We start from the raw sequence: 23,272 nt of genomic DNA on the forward strand, positions 1-23,272 counted from the left end.
AGATAATTTAACTCATTTCAAACAACTATTGATGACCCATACAGTGCCAGCAAATATGCAATAGCCTAGAGCTATCAAGATGAAAGTGACAATGCTCTAATCTTATTGGAGCCCCTAGAATAGGAGAACAAAATAGAAAAAAAGAAAAGTATAGAAAATACTGACATAAAAGGATGGAAGTAATTTCAAGAGTTTCAATAAGAGGGTGTGAATGAAGCTGATTTTGAAGATGAATGAAAGTACAATGTCAATGAAGGAGTAGGAGCACCATTGCATGATTGAACAAGCATGTTTATGCTTGCGGACATCCAAGTAGTTTGTGTTTTCAGTGTATGTGACTGAGAGTTGGGAGTGCTGGAGCAATGGGGTGATGGGAGACAGAGGAAGCTGAACTGTGGATTACCTGTGTGGAAAGGTCTTGTAATGTGTTTATAGGTGCTTAGAGTTCAGCAGTTGTGCCAATATTCCAAGTGTGTTTAGAAAACAAAAAAACTTCCTGAAGATGTTAAGGTGTTATGAAGTGCTTCTCTGTTTCCTAAGCAGATTTAAAATATTTAAGTCTGCTAAGAAACTTACAATATGAACCTACTTTAAAACCTCTAAAAAGTCAGGGCTTTAAGTATGAAATCTGTTTGCAGTAGACATTTTGGTACCCCCAAAATATATTACATCCACTCTGCCCACCTCTGATTAATGTGCAGTGTGGGTAAGACAGATAGTTCCATGAAAGTTCACAGGGAGAACTCTGATGCCTGTAGGGGAAGTATTGCTCCTAGGGAAAACCTTTCACTATTAAGGTTGAAAACCTGCATTCAAATACTCCAGACTCCCATCTTTCTTTTTGATTAAAGGTTTTTTTGGTTTTTGATGTGGACCACTTTTAAAGTATTTGTTGAATTATGCCCCAACCAGTAACACTGAAGAAGCTGAACTTGAACAATTCTCTGAAGACCTACAAGACCTTTTAGAACTAACACCCAAAATAGATATCCTTTTCATTATAGGGGACTGGAATGCAAAAGTAGGAAGTCAGGAAACACCTGGAGTAACAGGCAAATTTGGCCTTGGAGTACAAAATGGTGCGGGGCAAAGGCTAATAGAATTTTGCAAAGAGAACACACTGGTCATAGCAAACACCCTCTTCCAACAATACAAGAGAAGAGTCTACACATGGACATCACCAGATGGCCAACACCGAAATCAGATTGATTATATTCTTTGCAGCCAGAGATGGAGAAGCTCTATACAGTCAGCAAAAACAAGACCGGGAGGTGACTGTGGTTCAGATCATGAACTCCTTACTGCCAAATTCAGACTTAAATTGAAGAAAGTAGGGAAAACCACTAGACCATTCAGGTATGACCTAAATCAAATCCCTTATGATTATACAGTGGAAGTGAGAAATAGATTTAAGGGACTAGATCAGATAGACACAGTGCCTGATGAACTATGGATGGAGGTTTGTGACATTGTACAGGAGGCCAGGATCAAGACCATCCCCAAGAAAAAGAAAAGCGAAAAGGCAAAATGGCTGTCAGAGGAAGCCTTACAAATAGCTGTGAAAAGAAGAGAAGCGAAAAGCAAAGGAGAAAAGGAAAGATATCCCCTTCTGAATGCAGAGTTCCAGAGAATAGAAAGGAGAGATAAGAAAGCCTTTCTTGGCGATCAGTGCAAAGAAATCAAAGAAAACAACAGAATGGGAAAGACTAGAGATCTTTTCAAGAAAATTAGAGATACCAAGGGAACATTTCATGCAAAGATGGGCTCAATAAAGGTCAGAAATATATGGACCTAACAAAAGCAGAAGATATTAAGAGGACGTGGTAAGAATATACAGAAGAACTGTACAAAAAAGATCTTCATGACCCAGATAATCGCTATGGTGTGATCACTCACTTAGAGCCAGACATCCTGGAATGGGAAGTCAAGCAGACCTTAGGAAGCATCACTACGAACAAAGCTAGTGGAGGTGATGGAATTCCAGTTGAGCTATTTCAAATCCTGAAAGATGATGCTTTCAAAATGCTGCACTCAGTATGCCAGCAAATTTGGAAAACTCAGCAGTGGCCACAGGACTGGAAAAGGTCAGTTTTCTTTCCAATCTCAAAGAAAGGCAATGCCAAAGAACGCTCAAACTACCACACAATTGTACTCATCTCACACACTAGCAAAGTAATGCTCAAAATTCTCCAAGCCAGGCTTCAGCAATACGTGAACTGAGAACTTCCAGATGTTCAAGCTGGATTTAGAAAAAGCAGAAGAAGCAGAGATCAAATTGCCAACATCTGCTAGATCATTGAAAAAGCAAGAGAGTTCCAGAATAACATCTACTTCTGCTTTATTGACTATGCCAAAGCCTTTAACTGTGTGGATCACAATAAACTGTGGAAAATTTGAAAGAGATGGGAATACTAGACCACCTGACCTGCCTCTTGAGAAACCTGTATGCAGGTCAGGAAGCAACAGTTAGAACTGGACATGGACCAACAGGTTGGTTCCAAATAGGAAAAAGAGTACGTCAAGGCTGTATATTGTCACCCTACTTATTTAACTTATATGCAGAGTACATCATGAGAAATGCTGGGGTCTGAATCAAGATGCCGGGAGAAATATCAATAACCTCAGATATGCGGATGACACCACCCTTATAGCAGAAAGTGAAGAACTAAAGAGCATCTTGATGAAAGTGAAAGAGGAAGGTGAAAAAGTTGGTTTAAAGCTCAACATTCAGAAAACTGAGATCATAGCGTCTGGTCCCATCACTTCATGGCAAATAGATGGGGAAACAGTGACTGACTGTATTTTTGGGGCTCCAAAATCACTGCAGATGGTGATTGCAGCCTGAAATTAAAAGATGTTTACTCTTTGGACGGAAAGTTATGTCCATCCTAGACAGAATATTAAAAACCAGAGACATTACTTTGCCTACAAAGGTCCATCTAGTCAAGGCTATGGTTTTTCCAGTAGTCATGTATGGATGTGAGAGTTGGACTAGAAAGAAAGCTGAGCACCAAAGATTTGATGCTTTTTAACTGTGGTGTTGGATAAAACCCTTGAGAGTCCCTTGGACTGCAAGGAGATCCAACCAGTCCATCCTAAAGGAGATCAGCCCTGGGTGTTCATTGGAAGGACTGATGTTGAAGCTGAGACTTCAGTACTTTGGCCACTGATGGAAAGAGCTGACTCATTTGAAAAGACCCTGATGCTGGGAAAGTACTTCAGCATTGTTGATTAAACATTTTGAGAATTTGACTAACATGTTAAGTAGGAAAGGGAACAAAAGAGGAGGAGACACTTTAAATCTGGAGGTCGGAATATAGAGCAGGAGATAATGGTTAAGTTTATGTCTTGCTGATACTGCTGATGATTGAGAGTCAGTAGGTTCTGTGTTATATGAGAATTTGGGCTGCCTTCCGGAGGCTTCAGCTTCTGTCAGGAAAAAGGAAAAGTCGTGATCATCCCGAGAACCCTAGTTTTCTTTTTCTTTTTGTAGTAGGGCTTCCTTTACTGAGATTTTTCAGCTAATTGAAATTATACCTGTGATCATGGAAGCTGGATCATTGCATGAGATTCTTCTTTATTTATAACATCTGGTATCAGAGAGAGTCAGACAGAAACCTTCACTGAGCTGCAGTCTTGATCTTTATTGTCTTTTTGGGTGTGTTCATTGTGTTTTTTTTCCCCTAGCTTTTTTACAAACACGCATGACTTCTCTTACTGGAAGCTTTCTGATTCCTTCAAAAGCAATCTTGTCATTGACACTGTTCAGGTAATGATTTCATTTGGTAACTATAAACCATTAAGCATTTCAATATTAAACATTAAAGAAATTTAAGGAATTATGTGTAGAAAGCTATTACATTGCTAATATCTGTATTACATTTGCAATTGAACTATCACTACTAGACAGTAGTTTGCATTTTAATTGAAAAAACAACACTTCACCTCATAGAATACAGTAGGGTTGTGTTATACAAGTAGTAAAGCTCACATGCAGTTTTCAGTGATGCTGATTTTATTAGTTTCTCGTGTTCTAATTGCAAGTGATCACAAGGTGTTTTGAGACTGAGCTCTAAATTTTTAAACTTTAGGACCATTTAGTCAGCTGGCCACAGTTTCAGATTTATTGCTACTTGTATGTTCCATCTTAATCCTCTTAGGGGGATTTTTTTTTTTTTAACCTTGACATCTCTTATTGTCATCTTTTTTGTATTTATGACATAGCCAACTGCACATATGTATATCCACTTCAACATATGACATTTTCCAGCATGTCCCATACACGATCTATACAGAATTCTTTGGTCAAAAATGTATAGGCCATTCTGTAACATCCATCCCACCGTAGTAGACCTTACCAGTGCAGATTTTATTTTATTTTCTGTCCCTACCATATTGTACGTGATGTTTCTCATTTCGCTTAGCTGAACACACCTTGATGCTCAAGAAACAAGTGCTTCTTGTTGGGAAACGGTAAGCATTCTTTGGTTGATTTTAAGTCCTACAGAGGTAGATTTGTGTACTCTAGCCCTGCAGTTATACTATATGACATTTTGCATATCCTGCTTGATAGCCTGCCTGGATGAATCCGCGTAGAGAAACCAGCATCAGTGATATGTAGCCAGTAGACTCAGACTCCAAGCTGAGCACGTGAGTGTCGGAGGAAATCAGAGTCTCCGCTCACCCTTCGCTGTGTGCACGGCTGCCATCTTGTGGCCTCATCTTCCTCTCTTCTGGTGTGGTGAGATCAACTTGAAAGTGAAGTGTGTGAGCAGCCCTTAGAAAACCTGACCCTGTATAGAAAGTTAACATGTATCAGGGTGGACTGTTTCATACACCAAGAATGGTCCATGTGCATATTCACAGAGCAAGCAATCAGAATAAGGAGTGTATCTTTCCTGGCTCTACGTTCATGCCTTTAATGTCAGCTTGGGAGTTTCTGTCTCCAGGGTGTGATTAGAACTTGGAATGTCTTAGAGCTGCACAGCGCGTGGCCAGAAGGGCAGTCAAGGTGAGCCACTTGCCGCCTGTAGGTGGTGTGGAAGAAGGCGAAAGAAAGTAGACGATGTGGAGAGGTGGGTTTTATCTTTGTTGTGATATCTTAGTTCCTTGACCAGGGATCAAACATACACCCCCTGCTCTGGAAGCGTGGAGTCAACCACTGGACTGTCAAGGAAGTCTCTATCTTTGATTTTTATTTCAGATTTCCCCAATTGTATGTATACTTATTTTGTGTGTGTCTGTGTATTTAGTTTTATACAGTTGTATCACATGTAGTTTGTATATCCATTCATGGTCGAGAACCCACACAATGCCCTTTTATAACCACTCCCGTAGTCCTGCCCCCAACTTCCCTAAACACTGGCAACCAGTAATCCATCCTCTTTCTGAAATTCACATTCAGCTTTGATCCTAGTTCTAGTTCTTTTTAGATGCTCCTTATCATGTTGGTTTCCTGAAATCTGGCTTTGGAGGCTTCAGAATAATGTTTGCAAGAATTAGGAGACAGGAAGAAAAATCTTAAAAGTTTCTACCAAATCATTTCTGGCATCACTTCCTATTTATTTTGATCCTAGACAGGCCTTGTTCTTGTCAAGATTGAACCATATGAAACTTTGACTTGGGTTTGGGGTTGTATATGTAATCTGTCAGGATTACTCGTCTATCTAGTCTTTGGAAAACATTTCAGTATTGCAGTTTCAACTCAGTTACATTTCAAGAGCCTTACTGTTTTAATAATACTGCTTTTGGTTATAGATTTAAGGTGATATAATGCTGTGTTATATAATTTTTGTAGGGTAAATTCTGAATAAATCCATGGACACTCTGTTTTCTCCTTTTATAGTCATGCATATGATGAGTTTTGCTGATTGTTTTATTCCATGTTTATAATCTAACAATTTAATACTATTTTTAGTAACAATGAAATGAAATAACGTAGGTCTTCTTATTTCCCTTTGATGTGTTGATTTACAGTGCTTAGAATATTCATGTGTGTCTACAGTTTGTAGTTTTATCAATTTGAAGGTGGTTGTTTGGGTTTTTGCATTTTTCAAGGCAAAGCTGAAATTTTTGAAGTTGTACCTTAAAATTCATGCTCTGCCTTACTTTTCATAATCACCACATAGGCAATTTATATCAACCCTTAAAAGCTATGAAGTAAGTATATTCTTTCACAAATTGACAGTGCAATTGTTCTGGTACAGAGAGTGACACCTCATGGTGTATTAACTGTGGAATGCACAGTGTTTTTTTTTTTAATCAGAGTTTAAAGAAACAGATTTTTCTTTTCTTTCCTCATAGTGTTAAGCTTTGTTCAAAATGAAGCCCATAAATATTCTCCATGCTATAAGCTGGAGAATATGAATTAGAATTTGCTATTCTGGATTATTATTAGAAGAAATCAAATGGTTTTCAAAAATAATCACTGGTGATCAAAATAGTTTTTGCCTTAATCACTTTATTAAATACTTAAAAATAATTATGTGGGCAATGATGAAAACAGTTTGTATTTTTTCACTATAAATAAAAAGAAATATGTGAATTTAATTTACAGGGTTAGTGAGTATAGTTTTATTTTTATTACTGAATTTCTAGAAACATTAATAAAGAAATCAAAATCCAAATTTTCCTTCTCAAAGCAAATGCTGAAAGTTCTCCTAAGGTTCCTGAGAAGGTTTTTTTTTTTTTTTTAATTTTCCTAAAAAAGAATGTCTCTTGTGCGAACATTTTAAATTTATGGTCCTTTCTGAAATCCTGTTTTGTTTTGTTTTCGAATCAGATCTTGAAAATTTTAAAACCAAAATGAGAAGTACAGTGTCAGTGCGTGAAGGCCAGGGAGTCGTCCTGCTCTGCGGCCCCCCGCCACACTCTGGAGGTAACAAGTGCTATGTTTTTGCTTCTTATATTTATTAAATAAGTTTCAGGGCAAGACCCACAGCATATGTGCTCTTATTGCTTCCATAAATTACCTTGAGAAACTTGATAATCCAAGCATTGTATTCTGCCAGCTGAGTTGGAATATAAGAAACTCAGTAAAACATTGTCTATCTAGAGGAGTTTACAAACATGATTTACTCATTCCAACAAAAAAGATCTAAAGGCAGGCAAGATCAAATTCATTTCAGTTACCTAATGGTGCTGAACAATGCTTCATCCTTACACTATTATCATTTGTTAATCAGTTTTAGACCATGACATAAATCAGTGTCTCTGGGTTTTTTTCCTCTCTTTCCCTCTCTCTTTCTTTCTGTCTCTCCCCCCTGCCTCATACACACACACTTATACATGATTATTGATATATACTGTTGGACCTCTTGATATATATGTAGTATGTATTGAAAATGAAATATGTTTATATATTCACATCATTTTTATTGAGGTATTGAAATTGCAAATTTTATGCTACATTGGTATAAATTGAAATATTGCTGAAAATTCAGGAGCTTAATGAAATAGCTACAAGAGTGAAAATGATCTTCTGCACATATGAAAATAATTTAATATGCCCTGCTCCCTGTTAAGAGCCTGGAGTGCTGGTTGGATTTTCCTCTCGTGCTCCTGACCAGAGGGGAAACTGAAAAGTCTTCTTCCCATGAGAGTAAAACTTATTCAAATGAAAATATGCTAAACTTCATTTGTTTCGTGACATCTGAGCCAGTCCTTGTGGCCCTTTGGTGACTTGGCAGTTTAAATCAGAAAACCTTCAGCCCAGTAGAATAGACATTCCCCGTCTTCAGTATCTGATCATTTGAAATGTCTGAGTCAGCTGCACACTGCAAATTTGGGGCTTATCTGCCTTGCCTGCCCATGTGTTGGTGAGTATGAGTTTAAATTGGGCTCCCCAGTCTAATTCAGCAGTATATATTTTGCTGACATCATGAAGTTCCATCAGATCTTTGACTTTGAAGGGAAGCATAGATTTTCTTGATTAGCAAGAAAAGCAACTGATCCCAAACTGACTTGACGAAAACAGGGAGTTTTACTGGCTCATGTAACTGGGTTGATCACGTGCTCTCTATAGAGCCGTGTGGTTAACGTGGAGATGTGCCACCCAGAACACCTCGCTGCCTCACTGTGGGCGGTGGGGTCAGCCAGTGGGCTCCTGCTCCCAGCTCCTTCCCAGTCTCCTTGGCTGCAGGAGCCACTTGCCTATGGTCTCACCCTTCAGGTGCTGCCTGCATCTGGTGTCTGAACAAGAGGAGGGTGTCTTGTGGTCAGCCATTTCTGCCTGTTAACACTGGGCAGTCCTGGTGAGCAGTGCTCAATCCAGAGCTACCTGCCAGGATGACCGTGACTTTTTTGGATGACCCCAATTTGACTTCTTTCTGATCTCAGATCCTGCTCCTGCCTCCTTGTATTCACAGGTTTTGATCATTAATCAAAATCTTTTATCCCAGACTCTAGTCTGCTCCGGAGAAGGCAATGGCACCCCGCTCCAGTACTCTTGCCTAGAAAATTCCATGGAGGGAGGAGCCTGGTGGGCTGCAGTCCACGGGGTCACTACGAGTTGGACATGATTGAGCGACTTCACTTTCACTTTTCACTTTCACTCATTGGAGAATAAAATGGCAGCCCACTCCAGTGTTCTTGCCTGGAGAATCCCAGGGAGGGGGAGCCTGGTGGGCTGCCATCTATGGGGTCCCACAGAGTCGGACACGACTGAAGTGACTTAGCAACAGCAGCAGCAGCAGTCTTTGCTCCCTGAGAACCCAAACTACTGGAACCACTGGCTTAGCCAGTTTCATAAGCAGTTTATCTTTCTTGGTATTTTTTGGCTCTGCTTCCCTCCGTGTTGATTCTTTTGTTCTGTAGACTCCCTGTGTAGCACAGGTGGCCCCTGGCAACTCCGGGCCCTCATGGAGAGCCTCTTGGACCAGACAGCCTGTTGCTCAGTGGCTCCTGATTTTAATTGGATCAGCCTTACTTATGAGATTTTTCCCTCCAGCAAAGGGCTGAAATCAGCTCTATCTAGTGACAAGCACTGGGATAAGAAAGACATAGTTTTCAAAGGAAAAGAGTTTCATTATAAGAAAAAAAAAGAAAAGGGAGAGGGATGTGTTAGATACACACTAACCACTAAAACAGTGTTAGAATTACAGCTAGTAAGCAAGTATCAAAATAACTAAAATTTACTGTTTAAATCAACATAAGATAGTAGCTGGGCAGTCTTGTTTATGATGTATTTGGGAAATGTTGACCCGATTTATGAGCCTCCCTAGATGATCTTCTTTAAGTGCTTTTATGATGCACTTGCTGATGACAGAGGAGGGACTCTTTTAGTTGCACACAGAGTGTCTTAATAGGCTGTTGGATAAAACATTACACAAGATGAAACATTTCTATTGTCATGAAATTGGAGAACTGCCCACCAATCACAGCTGTCCTCATGTAGTGACATACTGATTTCTGTCCGCCTTTGGTGACTTCATGTAGTTCTCCTTTCATTTTTAGAGCTCACAGTCTGGGATGACCGTGGAAGTCTGTAGAATTGTTGGCAAAGAAGGAAAGAAATATGCCTGGATATGGTGCATTAGCTCTTAAGAACTCGGTGCATGCACGGAAGAACAAACAACAAAAGCATACTTTCCTTCATGCTAGGTTGTGCAGGAAAATGAAAGGAACCAGAGCAACAGATTTAGACACCGAAAACAGAATTGTCATTGATCTAGGTCTACCTAATGTTGTGCCTGCCAAGACACAATTTATATCCACTGCCCTAACCCCTTGGTTTGGGAGCATCTTGAAGACAGAGCCTATGTTCAAGTTTGTTCTACACCCAAGTGCCCAGCACAAGGCTGTTTTATAACAAGCAGTCAGTAAATAATAATTAACAAATGAACATATTCATGAAATGAATAGAGGAATCTTTTTAGATTTGGCCAGTGATAAATACTCTTTGAGAATGCACTACAAATCCTGTTTCTAGAGGTAGATGCATTTAACAGCTGATATGCCCTGGGCACCGAGCAGACAGGTGCAGACATGGACAGATCACAGCGAACTCTGACCACAGCAACTCTATCCACGCTGCTTCATTTTCTTGTGGACTGGGAGACTTCTGATTCAGGGGAGGATATAAGGCAGCATAGAGCAGCTGAAGCCATGACCTCAGGGTTTATCAGCACGTGTGATGTGGGGCACTGGCCACTCCGCTGTGATCCATTTTGTCTTCTTCCCATAAAGCCCCATCGTCCCTCCAGGACATGAGTTTCCCTTTTCTGTCTTCACCACTGTGTTATTTTTATTCACTTTGCCATGTTTCTTCCATTCTACTTGCTCTCTTCTCATTGGTGAGAAATGTTTAATGTCACTGTTACTTTCTGATTACTGAAGATACCCTCATATTTTATTCATCTGTCATATGCTCTAATAGAGTCATAGCCTGACAAAGTAGACACAGGGGCAAAATAATAATAATAGTAATGACAGTAATAATAACAACAAATAATAGTACCCTCTATTTACTGAGTGCTACTTAGTTGCTAAGCAGTATGCTGGCTCTTGGTGGAAATAAATCATCTTCTAGGAGGTTCTTTTGATTAGAAGTATGGAGGGGAACTGGATAAGTGACAAGGGTGATAGATATGCAAGGGGAGAGCCTCAACAGGAGTCCCAAAGTGTGGAAACTGCATATGTTCCTCCTACTCCCTTAATTAATTCATGTATTCAGACAATTTATAGGAAAGTAGCAGCAACCTGGGGCTGCTTTGCTGAAGAGCAGTCCCCATTTATTTGATGCCATAAGAAAGAAAAATTGTTTCACAATGGGTGACAATTAGAAATGTTTCTTGGGAGTCCGCATAATTCCTAAGCAATGCAGGCTGCTCTCATTTGACAGGAGTCTTATCTCTCACTCATTCTGTGACCTTTCTGCCATTTCCTATTCATCATCATCTCTGCAGAATAATCCACCACTTCTTTAAGGCGAACGGGATTTGTATACTCTTGAAAATTAGCTGGAAGATTAGGAATTGGCAAGCCAAAAATAAGGTACCAGTCAGGGATTATCTGTGGCTTAATTATTATTCTAGTTACCAGTAGTGTGAAAAGCTGGGAATTAGTATAATTACCAGTCAGTTACTGATTTCACTACAAGATCATTAGAAATTCAAATGCACACAGAAAATTATCCTAGTATAAATAAAGATACAACACTGGTTTATGAGTCCTTCATGATAAGTACTAATTAGACAGGAATTCATAGGTTAATCAAGTTATTGCATACACACATGTTAACAAAGACTTGATTTTTGTCCAAGGATGGCTGATGAGATTTATTCTGAGTAAATAATAGGCCTGAGTGTTTCCCAGTGTTTCATAAGCAAATGACTGTGGTGTCTGATTCAGTTTCCCATGTCTGTGCTCTGTGAATATTCTTCTTGCAATAACAGCCCTGGACACTGCCATCCACTTACAACAGCACAGCGTCTGAGATGTGAAAAGGAGAGTGTGGGATGCCAAACAAGTAGTGGAGGTTGAAGCAACTTCATCCTAAAAATTGCTTTGTAAATCCTGGTGTGACAGAGGTGAGAACTGTCAGCAACAGAACCAGATGGCATGGGATTTACACCCTCTGTATCAACATCTTTTTATTCCCCGCCCCCCTTTACTGAGGACCAAAACCCGAAAGCTAACTTAGATAGTTTAGATGGGGGAACGTAAAGAAAAGTTTCTGATTAGGAATGTTCTGGAAAGATTTGTCCAGCTACTAGACTTTGTTTCAAGGGAATGAGGTATTACCAAGCATTTTCAATGTGATTTTGACCCCAAACAATAATTTCCCTAAATACCTTAATGTGTAATCTTAGCACTGTCTTGTCTTGGGCACTCATTTTTCCTTGAACTATACTCTATTGTTCAGGTTCCTAATTTATGGAAACTTAGTAGCTGGATCCCAGGCTGGATCTCAGTGGCAAAGAATCGCCTGCCAATGCAGGAGATGTGGGTTTTATCCCTGGGTCTGGAAGATCCCCTGGAGAAGAAAATGGCAATCCACTCTAGTATTCTTGCCCGGGAAAGAGGCGAGAAAAGAGTTGGTCACAAAGAGTCGAAAATGACTCAGTGACTAAACAGCAACAATAGCTTTTTACAAAACTTTGAGGTAAAGAATACATAGATTGTTCACGGGCAAAATGTGCTTTCTGCCTTCCATGATATTTGCATCACTGGTCACTGTGTGAAAGGTTTTTCTGAGAACCCAGCGCTTTCCCCTTACCTAAAACAGTGTATCTGAAAGTTGCATCATGGCACTTGATACTGTCACAAATTGTGAAATCAAAATACAACAGATTATCGGTGGGTTACTGAGGAGTCAGGCTCTAGCTCCACCACAAAATATCACTCCTCATTTAATGCCCCTAAGCCTGGAAGGCAGAGATATGTTAACATGTCATGACAAAGAGTTAAGAGAACCCATCTCTAGACTGAATGAATAATATTTTTCAATTATAAAACTGTTTTTTGACTATATGCCAATGTTGATGTGACTGTCGACATTTTTAGGAGTCCAAATATTAACAAATTCCTAGTGACATTTAGACAAGTATGTTCTGAATCTGTTGACACAAAAGCCTCAGTTACTACTTACGTGGATAACAATGAAATATTTTGATCTCTCAAGGAAATACCTATTGTAGTAAATACTCTTATTCTTGCACATTCATTTTGCAGTTGGAAATGGAAATGAAAAACCCCCAGTTTCTCTAAATTACTTAAATGTGGAAACTGAATTAAAAATATTCCTTGAATCTGTCATGCCTCCTTACTTCCATCCATCCATCCACCCTTCATCTGTCCACCTACCCATCCAACTATTTTATTCATGTTTTGATTTATTCATGCATTCATTGAGTATCTGTTGATGTAGGAAAGCTATTTATATCTTATAATGCTACTTTTACAGTAATAAAAATGGCCATTTACTTGAATAATTTTAACATTAAATCGAATAAAGTAGAAAGCATTATTGATAAACTTGATAGGAGTGTATCAAATCAATATTTTTTGAACCCCACCCAAACTGCTCCCCAAATGAAATGCAGGGCACTCATACTGTAGGAAATAGGACTCCACCTGTCCTCAAGGGCTGATGGCTCCACTGGAAGGGAGAAGGTGGGGTTGCTGGTGACTGGTTGACGCCATAGTGACAGTAAGGTAAGTGCTGTTATTCAGCTAGGCGCTGAGCTTATTGCTGATGGCATCAAGGAAGGGGGTATCACTCTCATTCTGCACCAACCAGCTGTGCCTCGGAGCAGTCAGGTGATCTGTCCAAAGACGCACAACAGTAAATTTGACTTCAGACCTAGGTCTGTTGCTTCTTGATGGGAAATTTTCTCATGCTTACAGAAATCGGAGGCTTCAGTTTTCTGACTTACTATCTTCTGCCTCCTGGGACAGCATTCTCCAAACCCTTTTCCTAGATGCACTGATATAATTAAAATATTTTTTAAGTATCACCACGCAGTGCACACACACGCGTATACACTGAGACAGACTTGCAGGCGTAGGGAGGGCAAACCAGGCATCTAAGAACTAACCTCTGAGTCTCTGTTTCTTATGTGTAAACAGGGAATAATCCCAGAACTTACAGGGTGGACAACCATTTTTGAAAGCATTTTTGAAAATAATATATATGAATTTATGTCTGATTTATTTATATAGATCAAAATATACTATAATCCTAATATGTTCACTGTGGAGAAAATGTGAAATTAAAATAGCTAAGTGCATTTATGAAGAGGGTTTATTTCTATTTTCTTCTTGTACCCCAAGGTACATTTATTTGTACATTTGTCTGGATTATTGGTACCCCATTTTAGAAAGCATGGTTCTGGAGAGTGTTTAGGTTTCCTGCTTCCAACCATCAGGGTCGGATTATCTGTGGTTGGAGACTTTAGACTTGCTGGTGTGTTGCTTAACAGCACAGTGATACTTAGAGGACTAGAGATGGCTTTGAGGTGCCCGGCCTGTACAAGCATCAGTGACTGTCTCTCCTCCTGGGGATTCGCTCCTTTGCCTCCACAGCCTAGACCTGCACCTAGGATGTTCCAGGTAGTCTCAGCTGGTTAGCCCAGAGAAGGGCCAACCAGCTACTCTCCCCTAGAAGTTAGAAAATTGACCTGATAGGCTACAGTGTTTGAATTTGGAGATTTGAGGCAGAACTTCCGTATCATGCTGAGAAAGCTGATGCACAGAGAACAGAGAAGCAGCCCTTCAGAGACTGAAAACAGCGACGGGGGACAGAGTAAAGGCTAAAGACTGCCCGGCTGCCGGCCCTCCAGCCTTCTTCCCTCAGCAGCTGCTTTCTTGCCCTTTGTCGCTATGAAGCAGCCCCGGTATAGGGATATGGATTCTGTTCCCTTTATTATTTTAAGCTGAGCCTACTGGGCTTCTGTTTTTTACATCCAAGGGCTTGAGCTAATACAAAGGGCATTATGGTTAGGGCTACACCAGTGTGGAGGTGGAGAGGTAATGTAACTGATGCAAGGAGAAGAGGAAATTTAATGTGAAAAGTAAAGAAAGAAGCTACATGTCTGCACAATAGCCCCTGCGCTGTTCTAGCATCCTTTTGTGATTGAAGGCAGCGCAGAACAAACTGTAAGTGGTCCTGGAAGGAGACGGGTCACAGAAGACAATTTGAAGAAACTGCATTTACGGTTATTTACCTGTTCATTCTATGAGTAAGTTTCCTGAAAATTTTAGGACTATCTAGGACTGCTCTGCGTATATTTCATCACAGCAGCGTGAATTCCGCCACCCCCCCCTTTTTCATTCTCAGATCCCATAAATGGTCTGCTATAGTCAGTCAGAAAATCATTTTCTCCCACTGGAAAGACCATATAGTTTTCTTTGGTGTAATTCCATCCACTCACAAAGAGAAGTCAGAAAGAGCATTATGCTCATGAAAACAACAAAAAAATCACATGTGTAAGCTGGAAGTTTAAATCCTCTGTTATAGCAATCGTGCTTCTGTAAGAACTTAAAGATAGCAGAGCTCTGACGTTTTCTGCTTTAAGTAAAAATTGCAGTTACTTTAGTACAAATCGGGAATAGTAAAGGCTTTGATTCTTGACAGCTTAAGCAGAAATTAAGGATGATTATTACTTGGTGGGTTTTGTCATAAAAAACAAAAACACAGTAACATTAGGCGAAACCTAAGAACTAATTTGTGTGCTAGCAAGAGAGTTAAATGCTCATTGACTTTCCATAAAAATGCGTTTGTATGTACTGATGTTTTCATTAAGATTACATGAGCTACTGTAACAAAGAAATCTGAAAATATATTAGCTCAAACCAAATGTTTCTTGCTCAAAGTCCACATCAAGTGTTTTTGATCGTAGGCCTCTGGCTCCATCTGTTTATGCCTCTCCATTTCAGCATCTAAAATCCATGGTCACTACCTCTGTCTTTGTAGAGTTGGCAGAGAAAAAAGGAGGGGAAAGTCCCATGGATGGTTTTTATGGACCTCTGACTGCAGGAGTTGGCACGTCACTTACGTGTACTTTCTGTTGACTGGTTCCCCGTCACACAGTCACAGCGAGAGCAAAGGAGGACCACTGTGTGTCCCCGGGGAAGTGGGAGCGGGTCTCTCTGCCACACTTAGACACGTACTTTTGAAAATAAGCACAACCATGTGAAGACCAAAGACACATAAGGTGCAGAGTGTCTCAAAAGTCTGTATTTCATGAACTCTAGTGGCAACATAAGAAGCTCATTTTGGAGAACTTGTTGAAAATGTATATTCCATGATCCCACTCTCAGAGATTCTCATTCCTTAATGTGGAGTCTTTCCTGGGAATCTCTACTCTTTGGGCTTCCCAGATGGCTCAGCAGTGAAAAGTCTGCCTGCCAGTGCAGGAGATTCAAGTTGGATCTCTGGGTTGGGAAGATCTCCTGGAGGAGGAAATGGCACCCCCACTCCAGTATTCTTGCCTGGGAAATCCCATGGACAGAGGAACCTGGTGAACTGCATTGAAGCATTTCAGGAGTTGCATTTTGTTAAGTAGGAGATGTTGGACTTTGAAAGGAAAGTGGAATTTTTGCCTTGTACGGGACATTGATGTTCATTTATTTATAAGCTGGACGATTCCTATCTCAGCTCAATCTGTTCTTCATTAACATTGATCCTCTTAGAGAGTATGGCTGCCAGCGTGCCGAGGTGCATAGCGGAATATTCCCTGGAGCTCATCCACTTTGCCACGTGTGGAGCAATTGATAGGTGCCTGGCAGTCAGCTGTGCTTGTTGGTAATCACAGGAACTGAGCATTGGTTAAGTTTGCAGAGCTTTCAATCCTTGAGCATCTTATCCTTGAGCAGTTTGCATTTGTTTATTGTTGTTATTGTCTGTGTTTGTGTATGAGTGTTCATCTCAAGGTGATGTGCCCATCTGGAGTAGAACCGAGACTGATCTTGTCAGGGAGGAGTTTTAAAATCCTTCACCTCCCTTTTCCCTTTGAGGTCTGGCTCTTACTTAAAACCTATTTTTCCCTATTAACTTTAGGAAGTTTGACTTTGAAGTGATACCAGGATTTAAAACCAGGAAATTTTAAAATGACTAATGTGAAGTTTTCTGTTAGATTACAAGAATCAGTTGATAACTGCATCCAAAAAAAAAAAAAATCACAATGATCATCTTTGTGTATTATCAGAGGTCTGCAGGGACCAGCCAAGTGGTTCAGATGAATGGGCAGGGCCAGATTTTGAGACTTGGACAATTTTTTCCCCAGTAGCATATTTAAATCACTTAACAGCATCATTTACTTTATATGCAGTTTTTAAAACAGAAAATGCAGTTCTTTTCTGAGTTTATGGAGAGTTTATCACGCATACTTTCCATTTGCTGGTTACAGTTCTTACTGTGGCTTTTTACCTAATGTTCTCTTAAGTTAAAGTCATTAGATACAGACACACTTGACATATTAAACAGATAGAAATATTTTTTTCTTTATTTATTTGAAATTTGCTCTGTATCAGTCAAGCTTTTACTCAGTTCTGTTGCAGTAACAAATGACTCCAGAGTCTCAATGGCTTGTAATAATTTAGATTGATTTCCAGTTTTGTAGACTCTGTGCTGTGGGTTGGTTGCCACTATATTCCATGAAAATGAAAGTTGCTCAGTCATGTCCCACTCTTTGCGACCCCATGGACTATACAGTTCATGGAATTCTCCAGGCCAGTATACTGGAGTGGGTAGCCTTTCCCTTTTGCAGGGGATCTTCCCAACCCGGGGACTGAACCCAGGTCTCCCACATTGCAGACAGATTCTTTACCAGCTGAGCCACCAGGGAAGCCCAAGATTACTGGAGTGGGTAGCCGCTTATCCCTTCTCTAGCGGATCTTCCCAACCCAAGAATCAAATCAGGGTCTCCTGCATTGCAGGTGAATTCTTTCCCAGCTGAGCTATTAGGGAAGCCCATGGCACTTACTTAATTTGGGAAAAAGCAGCCCCTGTCTGAGATTTGTCTTTTTATTTTTTTTATTTTTTATCTGTAGCAAGTCTTCATTGCATCATGCAGGATATTTCTTGGTGGTACACCAATTGTCTAGTTGTGAGGCAGGCTTCAGTAGCAGTGGCACGTGGGCCCTCTAGTTGTAGGTGTAGCACTCAAGCTTAGTTGCTCTGAGGCATATGGAACCATAGTTCCCCAACCAGGGATCGAATCCACATCCCCCACATTGCAAGGAGGATTCTTAACCACTGAACCAACAAGGGAAGTCCCTGGGATATGTCATTCTCTTGGGAGAAAAAAAAATTTTTTAAAGACCCATTCAGCCTGTTCACAGGTGGTATATACATCATTTTTGCTCCCATTCTGTTTTGCGAAGCATGTACTATGGCCAGTACTGATCAAATGAGCCAGAAACCATTCTGTCACAGAAGGAGCAACAGATAACTTTAAGAATAATGTAATTGACCATATATTTTTATTTTTTTCTTTAGCTTTTGGCCTTGTAATCTCTCTTTCAATTTCTCCAGATGTGATGACATCTAGATCCAACAACTAGTTTAAGATATTCCACTTTTCCAACAAGAAAATGTTTAAGCACAACAATATATCATGATGAAAAATGGCACACAGAAGGTTCAAACCACCCAAAGTGTTCAGATGTTGCTTGTCTCCAGTTGATTATTTCCATGGGGAAGGCAAGAATATCTAGAAACTATATGTTGGCAGAATTTTCCAAAATGTTAGCAATGTGGATCAGACAGTACTTGGTTTGAGGGTGCTTTTAGCCTGTGGGTGTAGTTAGAAATCTCTTCCTCAAGGACATTCAATTAATGCTAATTTTTAAAAAAGTCTCATTCATTCAATAGTCCAAGGGGATGTATGTCTAAGATAAAGTTGAAAGTATTGTTTATAGCCTTTAAAAATTCATTTTTTATGAGATTCAGGAGTACATAAAACAATTCCAAACACGGCTAATTAAAACAGCTAATTATGGGCTCCTGGAGGCCTGCAGTGTTGAAAATAGCACTTCAATCCTTCTTTAAACAGTTTTCCAAATTCACTGTACATCCATTTTCTGAAGCACTTAAGCATTCTTCCCTTCTAGTCTAGTTTACATTATTACATTTATTAGCAAATGTTTTATGCCCCCAAAGTGGAGATAAACCAGTCAGCTATACACAGCAAAGTCATGAGGGTCTAATGTGTGAGGTTTTATTAGATTTAAGTACAAATTTTATAATTTTTTAGATTCCATTTGGTTTTATCTGAAAAGAAATGAACTTGGAAAGTCAGTGGTAGATGTCAGCTAAAGTTCAGTTGCCATAAAGAAGCATTGTATTCCCAAGATCAAACATGATAATTAAGCAGTGTTTGTATGCTAAGTCGCATCAATCTTGTGTGACTCTTTGTGAGCCCATAGACTGTAGCCTTCCAGGCTCCTCTGTCCATGGGATTCTCCAGGCAAGAATACTGGAGTGAGTTGTTATGCCCTCCTCCAGGGGATCTTCCCAACCCGGGGATTGAACCCAGGTCTCCTGTGTCTCCTGCATTGGCAGGCGGGTTCATTACACTGGTGCCCCCTAACTAGCTCTTCTGTTGTAGCTATGAGTGTATAACTTCTTATTCCTAGTGTAAACTTTATGTACATGTAGAAAGCTAAGAATTTTTCAGGCATTCCCTGATAGTCCGGTGGTCAGAACTCCACACTTGCACTGCCGAGAACCCCAGTTCAATTCCTCGTCCTGTGAACTAAAATTCCACCAGCTGAGCAGAGTCTTTTCCCAAACTGACTTGACAAGAGAACCCTTTGTGTAGCATCTTGCAAGACCAGATATTCTGAGAAGTACACTTCAGGAAACACTTACATAGCTTAAAGACCATACATACCGGAAAAATTTTAAATGTTGTAGTTACACATGAATATTCTTTAAAGATAGAATTCCGTACTGACATATTAGAAAAGAAAGAGAGAGAGAGAGGAAAGAAGGAGAGGAGGAGAGAAGGGCAGCGGTAGAGGACACGCATATCTTATCAGTGAGCAGGTGCAGTCAGTTCCCTGAATTTGTTCTGATTAATCTTGGCCATAGAATTCTTAATATATTAGGGGGTGGAGTCTTCATTATATCATTATGAAAACTGGGGGAGAAAAATAAGGGTTGCTTTGACTAGTTAATATACTTCTAGCATTTTATAAATTCGATTAATTATGTGTGGATCACATTACATCTGTTACAGTAATAACAACAGGCTGGTGTTTTCTGGTGAGAAAACGAGCCCATCAATCATCTCTAATCATTGATCTTCAGATAAGGGGGCCCATGCTGGCTGGCTTACAGTAACCATACTATGTTTTGAAGACTACTGCCAAAACATATTGTATTCCACAAATCTCTTGAGAAGGCCTATTCTGTTTCTACTTGTGATTTGAAATGACATTTGAAGTGGTGATGTATGTAGACTTAAAGCAATCTTTTTCAATCATTATGCCTTTAAGCACCACTAGCGTCCCTCAGGATTCTTTGACCTTTTTTCTCTGTATTATGCTTTTTTGACAGCTCAGAGAGAGAAGTGGTATACCTGACATCTGGTGTAAACACGAAATGTTAATTCTTAGCACATACTTAATATTGCCAACTGCTTTCCAGTACTCGTGTGAAATATTTTGTTTTTTCCCATGGCTATAACACATAATCTGTGTGAGTTTTCTTAAACTAATGCTGGTATGCAGTAAAAGTTATTTCTTGGTTTCCCGTAGCTGTGGTTCTGAATCTTGGATTCCTTAGTGTAGATTAGTTGAGTGGCAGAGGTTCAAGAGTCCTTAGCCATAAAATGAGAGAATTTTGTCCTTTACAGTACTAAAGTGGCTAATGCATGCGTGCGTGCTAAGTCACTTCAGTTGTGTCTGACTCTGTGTGATCCTATGGACTGTAACCCACCGGACTTCTCTGTCCATGCGATTCTCCAGGCAAGAATACTGGAGTGGGTTGCCATGCCTTCTCCAAGGGATCTTCCCGACCCAGGGATTGAACCAGCATCTCTTGGATCTCCTGCATTCTTTAGTAGTAAAGGGTTCTTTACTACTAGCACCATCTGGGAAGCCCCAGAATGGAGAATAAGGAAGGTTAAAGGAATATTAGAACAAGATGCATATGCAAAAGAGGGTAAAATTAAGGCATTGCTGATCTTTCTATTATGGAAGTAGAACAGAGGCACAGTTACATATCTCCAATGGGCATTGGGACGTATCAAAGTTCCCATGATTTCTTTCTGATTCTCAGTGAAGTGTTTTGGGGCTATATATTCCAAGCTACAAAGAATCATTAAGAATCCTAAGCTTAATTGAAAGAAATGGTGGTTTTCTAAAGCCAAGTCATTATGATCAGCCCATTGTGATATAATGAAGGAAATCTTGAGCAAGTGAAAGGAGCAGATGAAATGCAAAACTCACTGAAAATCCAAGTATCTCCAAGTTGGGAGAACTTTAAAACAATGCACGAATTAGATACCTAGCCAAAGGAAGGAAGCATTAAAGAGATGGCCTGGGAATTTCCATTGGATGTATTATGTAGAGAAAATTTAGAACTGAAAATGTGAGAGGGTTTTGCCCAAAGAATAACATCTGTGTATACCTGCTGTTACATTTGTGACCCTCTGAGTCTTATGCACATGTTTAGAGAATAATTCCTTGAATCTGTTTTACTAGGAATTGAGACAGCTAGCAGTGGCTTGGGCTTCCCTGGCGGCTCAGACAGTAAAGAGTCTGCCTGCAATGTGGGAGACCTGGGTTCAGTCCCTGGGATGGGAAGTCTCCCTGGAGGAGAGCATGGCAACCTGTTCCAGTATTCTTGCCTGGAGAATCCCCCTGGACAGTGGAGCCTGGTCCATAGGGTTGCAAAGAGTCAGACACGACTGGGCGACTAAGCACAGCAGTGGTTACTAGGACTATGATAAGACGTCCTGAAGAGGACATAACTTAAAACCATTATATATATATTTATATAGACACAAATTTATTTAAAAATTTGTATCACATAAAACTGATTCATGAATGAGAACCTTTATACCTGGAATTGAAAAAAATGTAATGGAGTAGGTAAATGTATAGACAATCATACTCTATCTTAGTACTAGCAGAATACTAGTAAGAGCTTAGGGAAATAACCTTCAAATGGTCTTTTGAACAATGGGGTGTTGCACTGGAAGACTAAAGGGCAGGTGAGTTCTATGAAACTTCTTTTGGAATCAGAGAGTGCAAGAGCCTCCTTTGCCGGGTAATGGCCCTGACTAAGGGAAAGGAATTCTTTAACAAAGTCACGTAGACAATTCCATGTGGGAAGTGAGGGACATTCTCCAGAGAATTCCAAGTCTGTTTACAGAGGTTCAGCATGACCTCTGTCAGGATAGGGGAATGTGGTTTGAATGCGCCTTTGGGAGAATGTCTCCTCCAATCTGGCCCAGTTTGGAAATGCATCAAGAGACATTCAAATTGCAGGTTGGTTTCAGGCCTCAGTTGTGTCCTCTCCAAGGACAGACAAAACTTCCAAGTACAGTTGAAAGAATGGAAACATGCACTGCCTCCTGAGCATGCCCTATTATTGTCTGTCTTATTTCTGTGATACCCTTTAAAAACCAGCCAGTTACTGTACTAGGGAGATAATCCAGGGATAAGACTTACTCAGTGCAAACCTTTTATTAAAGGCCTACAGTGCTTCGTTCTGGAGACTTTTGTTTTCCTTTTTTTAAACTCTTAGATCAGATTTTCAAAAGCACATCAGAAATATTCCTAGTCTTAAATCCAGGGATTTATATAACACAAAGTTGCAAGACCAGTGGGAAATTAATTTCCTTTGAAGCACATGAGCTTGAAGTTTGCATCCTCCCACCGTGGAGCGAAATTTATTCAGGCATTGTTGATGACCTCTTAAGGTCCTTCCTACCCCAAGTTATAAGCTGACTGCAGGAAGCCAATGATTGCCTGGGCCATTCTGGCTAAGCTAGAACATATCAGGTCAAAGAAAGGTTAACTGGAGACTGGTCACATTGCTCACAAACATGGACCCCCATTGGAGAACATGTCTTGTATGTACATGGCACTTATGATATGCATCCTGTATAGTTAGGAGGGAGAATATGATTCCTTTAAATGTCAACAAGGTATTATACTTTATCAAGCTGCTGTTGTTCAGTCAGTAAGTGGTGGCTGACTCTTTGTGACCCCATGGCTACAGCATACCAGCCTTCCTGAACTTCACTGTCTCTCGGGAGTTTGTTCAAACTCATGTCCATTGAGTTAGTGATGCCAGGCTTCCCTGTCCTTCACTGTCTCCCAGAGTTTGCTCAAATTCACGTATTGAGTCGGTGATGCCATCCAGCCATCTCATCCTCTGTCGTCCCCTTCTCCTCCTGCCCTCAGTCTTTCCCAGCATCAGGGTCTTTTCCAATGAGTTGGCTCTTTGCATCAGGTGGCCAAAGTATTGGAGCTTCAGCTTCAGCATCAGTTCTTCCAACAAATATTCAGGGTTGATTTCTTTTAGGATTGACTGGTTTGATCTCTTTGCTCCAGCACCACAATTCAAAAGCATCAATTTTTTTAAAAGCCATCATTTTGACTACAGGGACCTTTGTCAGCTAATTGATGTCTCTGCTTTTTAATATGCTGTCAAGGTGAGATATTTTGTCAAGCTGAGATATCTTTAAATGGATATCTTTGAATGGATGCAATGTGTGTTATATTTTACCATCAAGTATTATTTATTTGTATTCCAAACTTGCTACTTAAAAATCTTCTTTGGGCACAAAAAATTCTGGGTCTTTTGCGAAGA

General features: G+C 40.1%; 1 protein-coding gene across 1 annotated transcript in view; it reads left to right on the plus strand.

Annotated features, from left to right (window-relative positions):
• CNTN3 (contactin 3) overlaps positions 1–23,272 on the plus strand; it is a 393,558-nt gene that overhangs the window by 196,630 nt on the left and 173,656 nt on the right. The window contains exon 6 of the mRNA XM_043886672.1: positions 6,782–6,877. Within this exon, the coding sequence (XP_043742607.1) occupies positions 6,782–6,877 (96 nt within the window). The remainder of the gene's footprint in view (positions 1–6,781; positions 6,878–23,272) is intronic.

This window comes from Cervus elaphus, chromosome 24 (genome assembly GCF_910594005.1).
Source record: "Cervus elaphus chromosome 24, mCerEla1.1, whole genome shotgun sequence".
Lineage (NCBI taxonomy): Eukaryota > Metazoa > Chordata > Mammalia > Artiodactyla > Cervidae > Cervus > Cervus elaphus.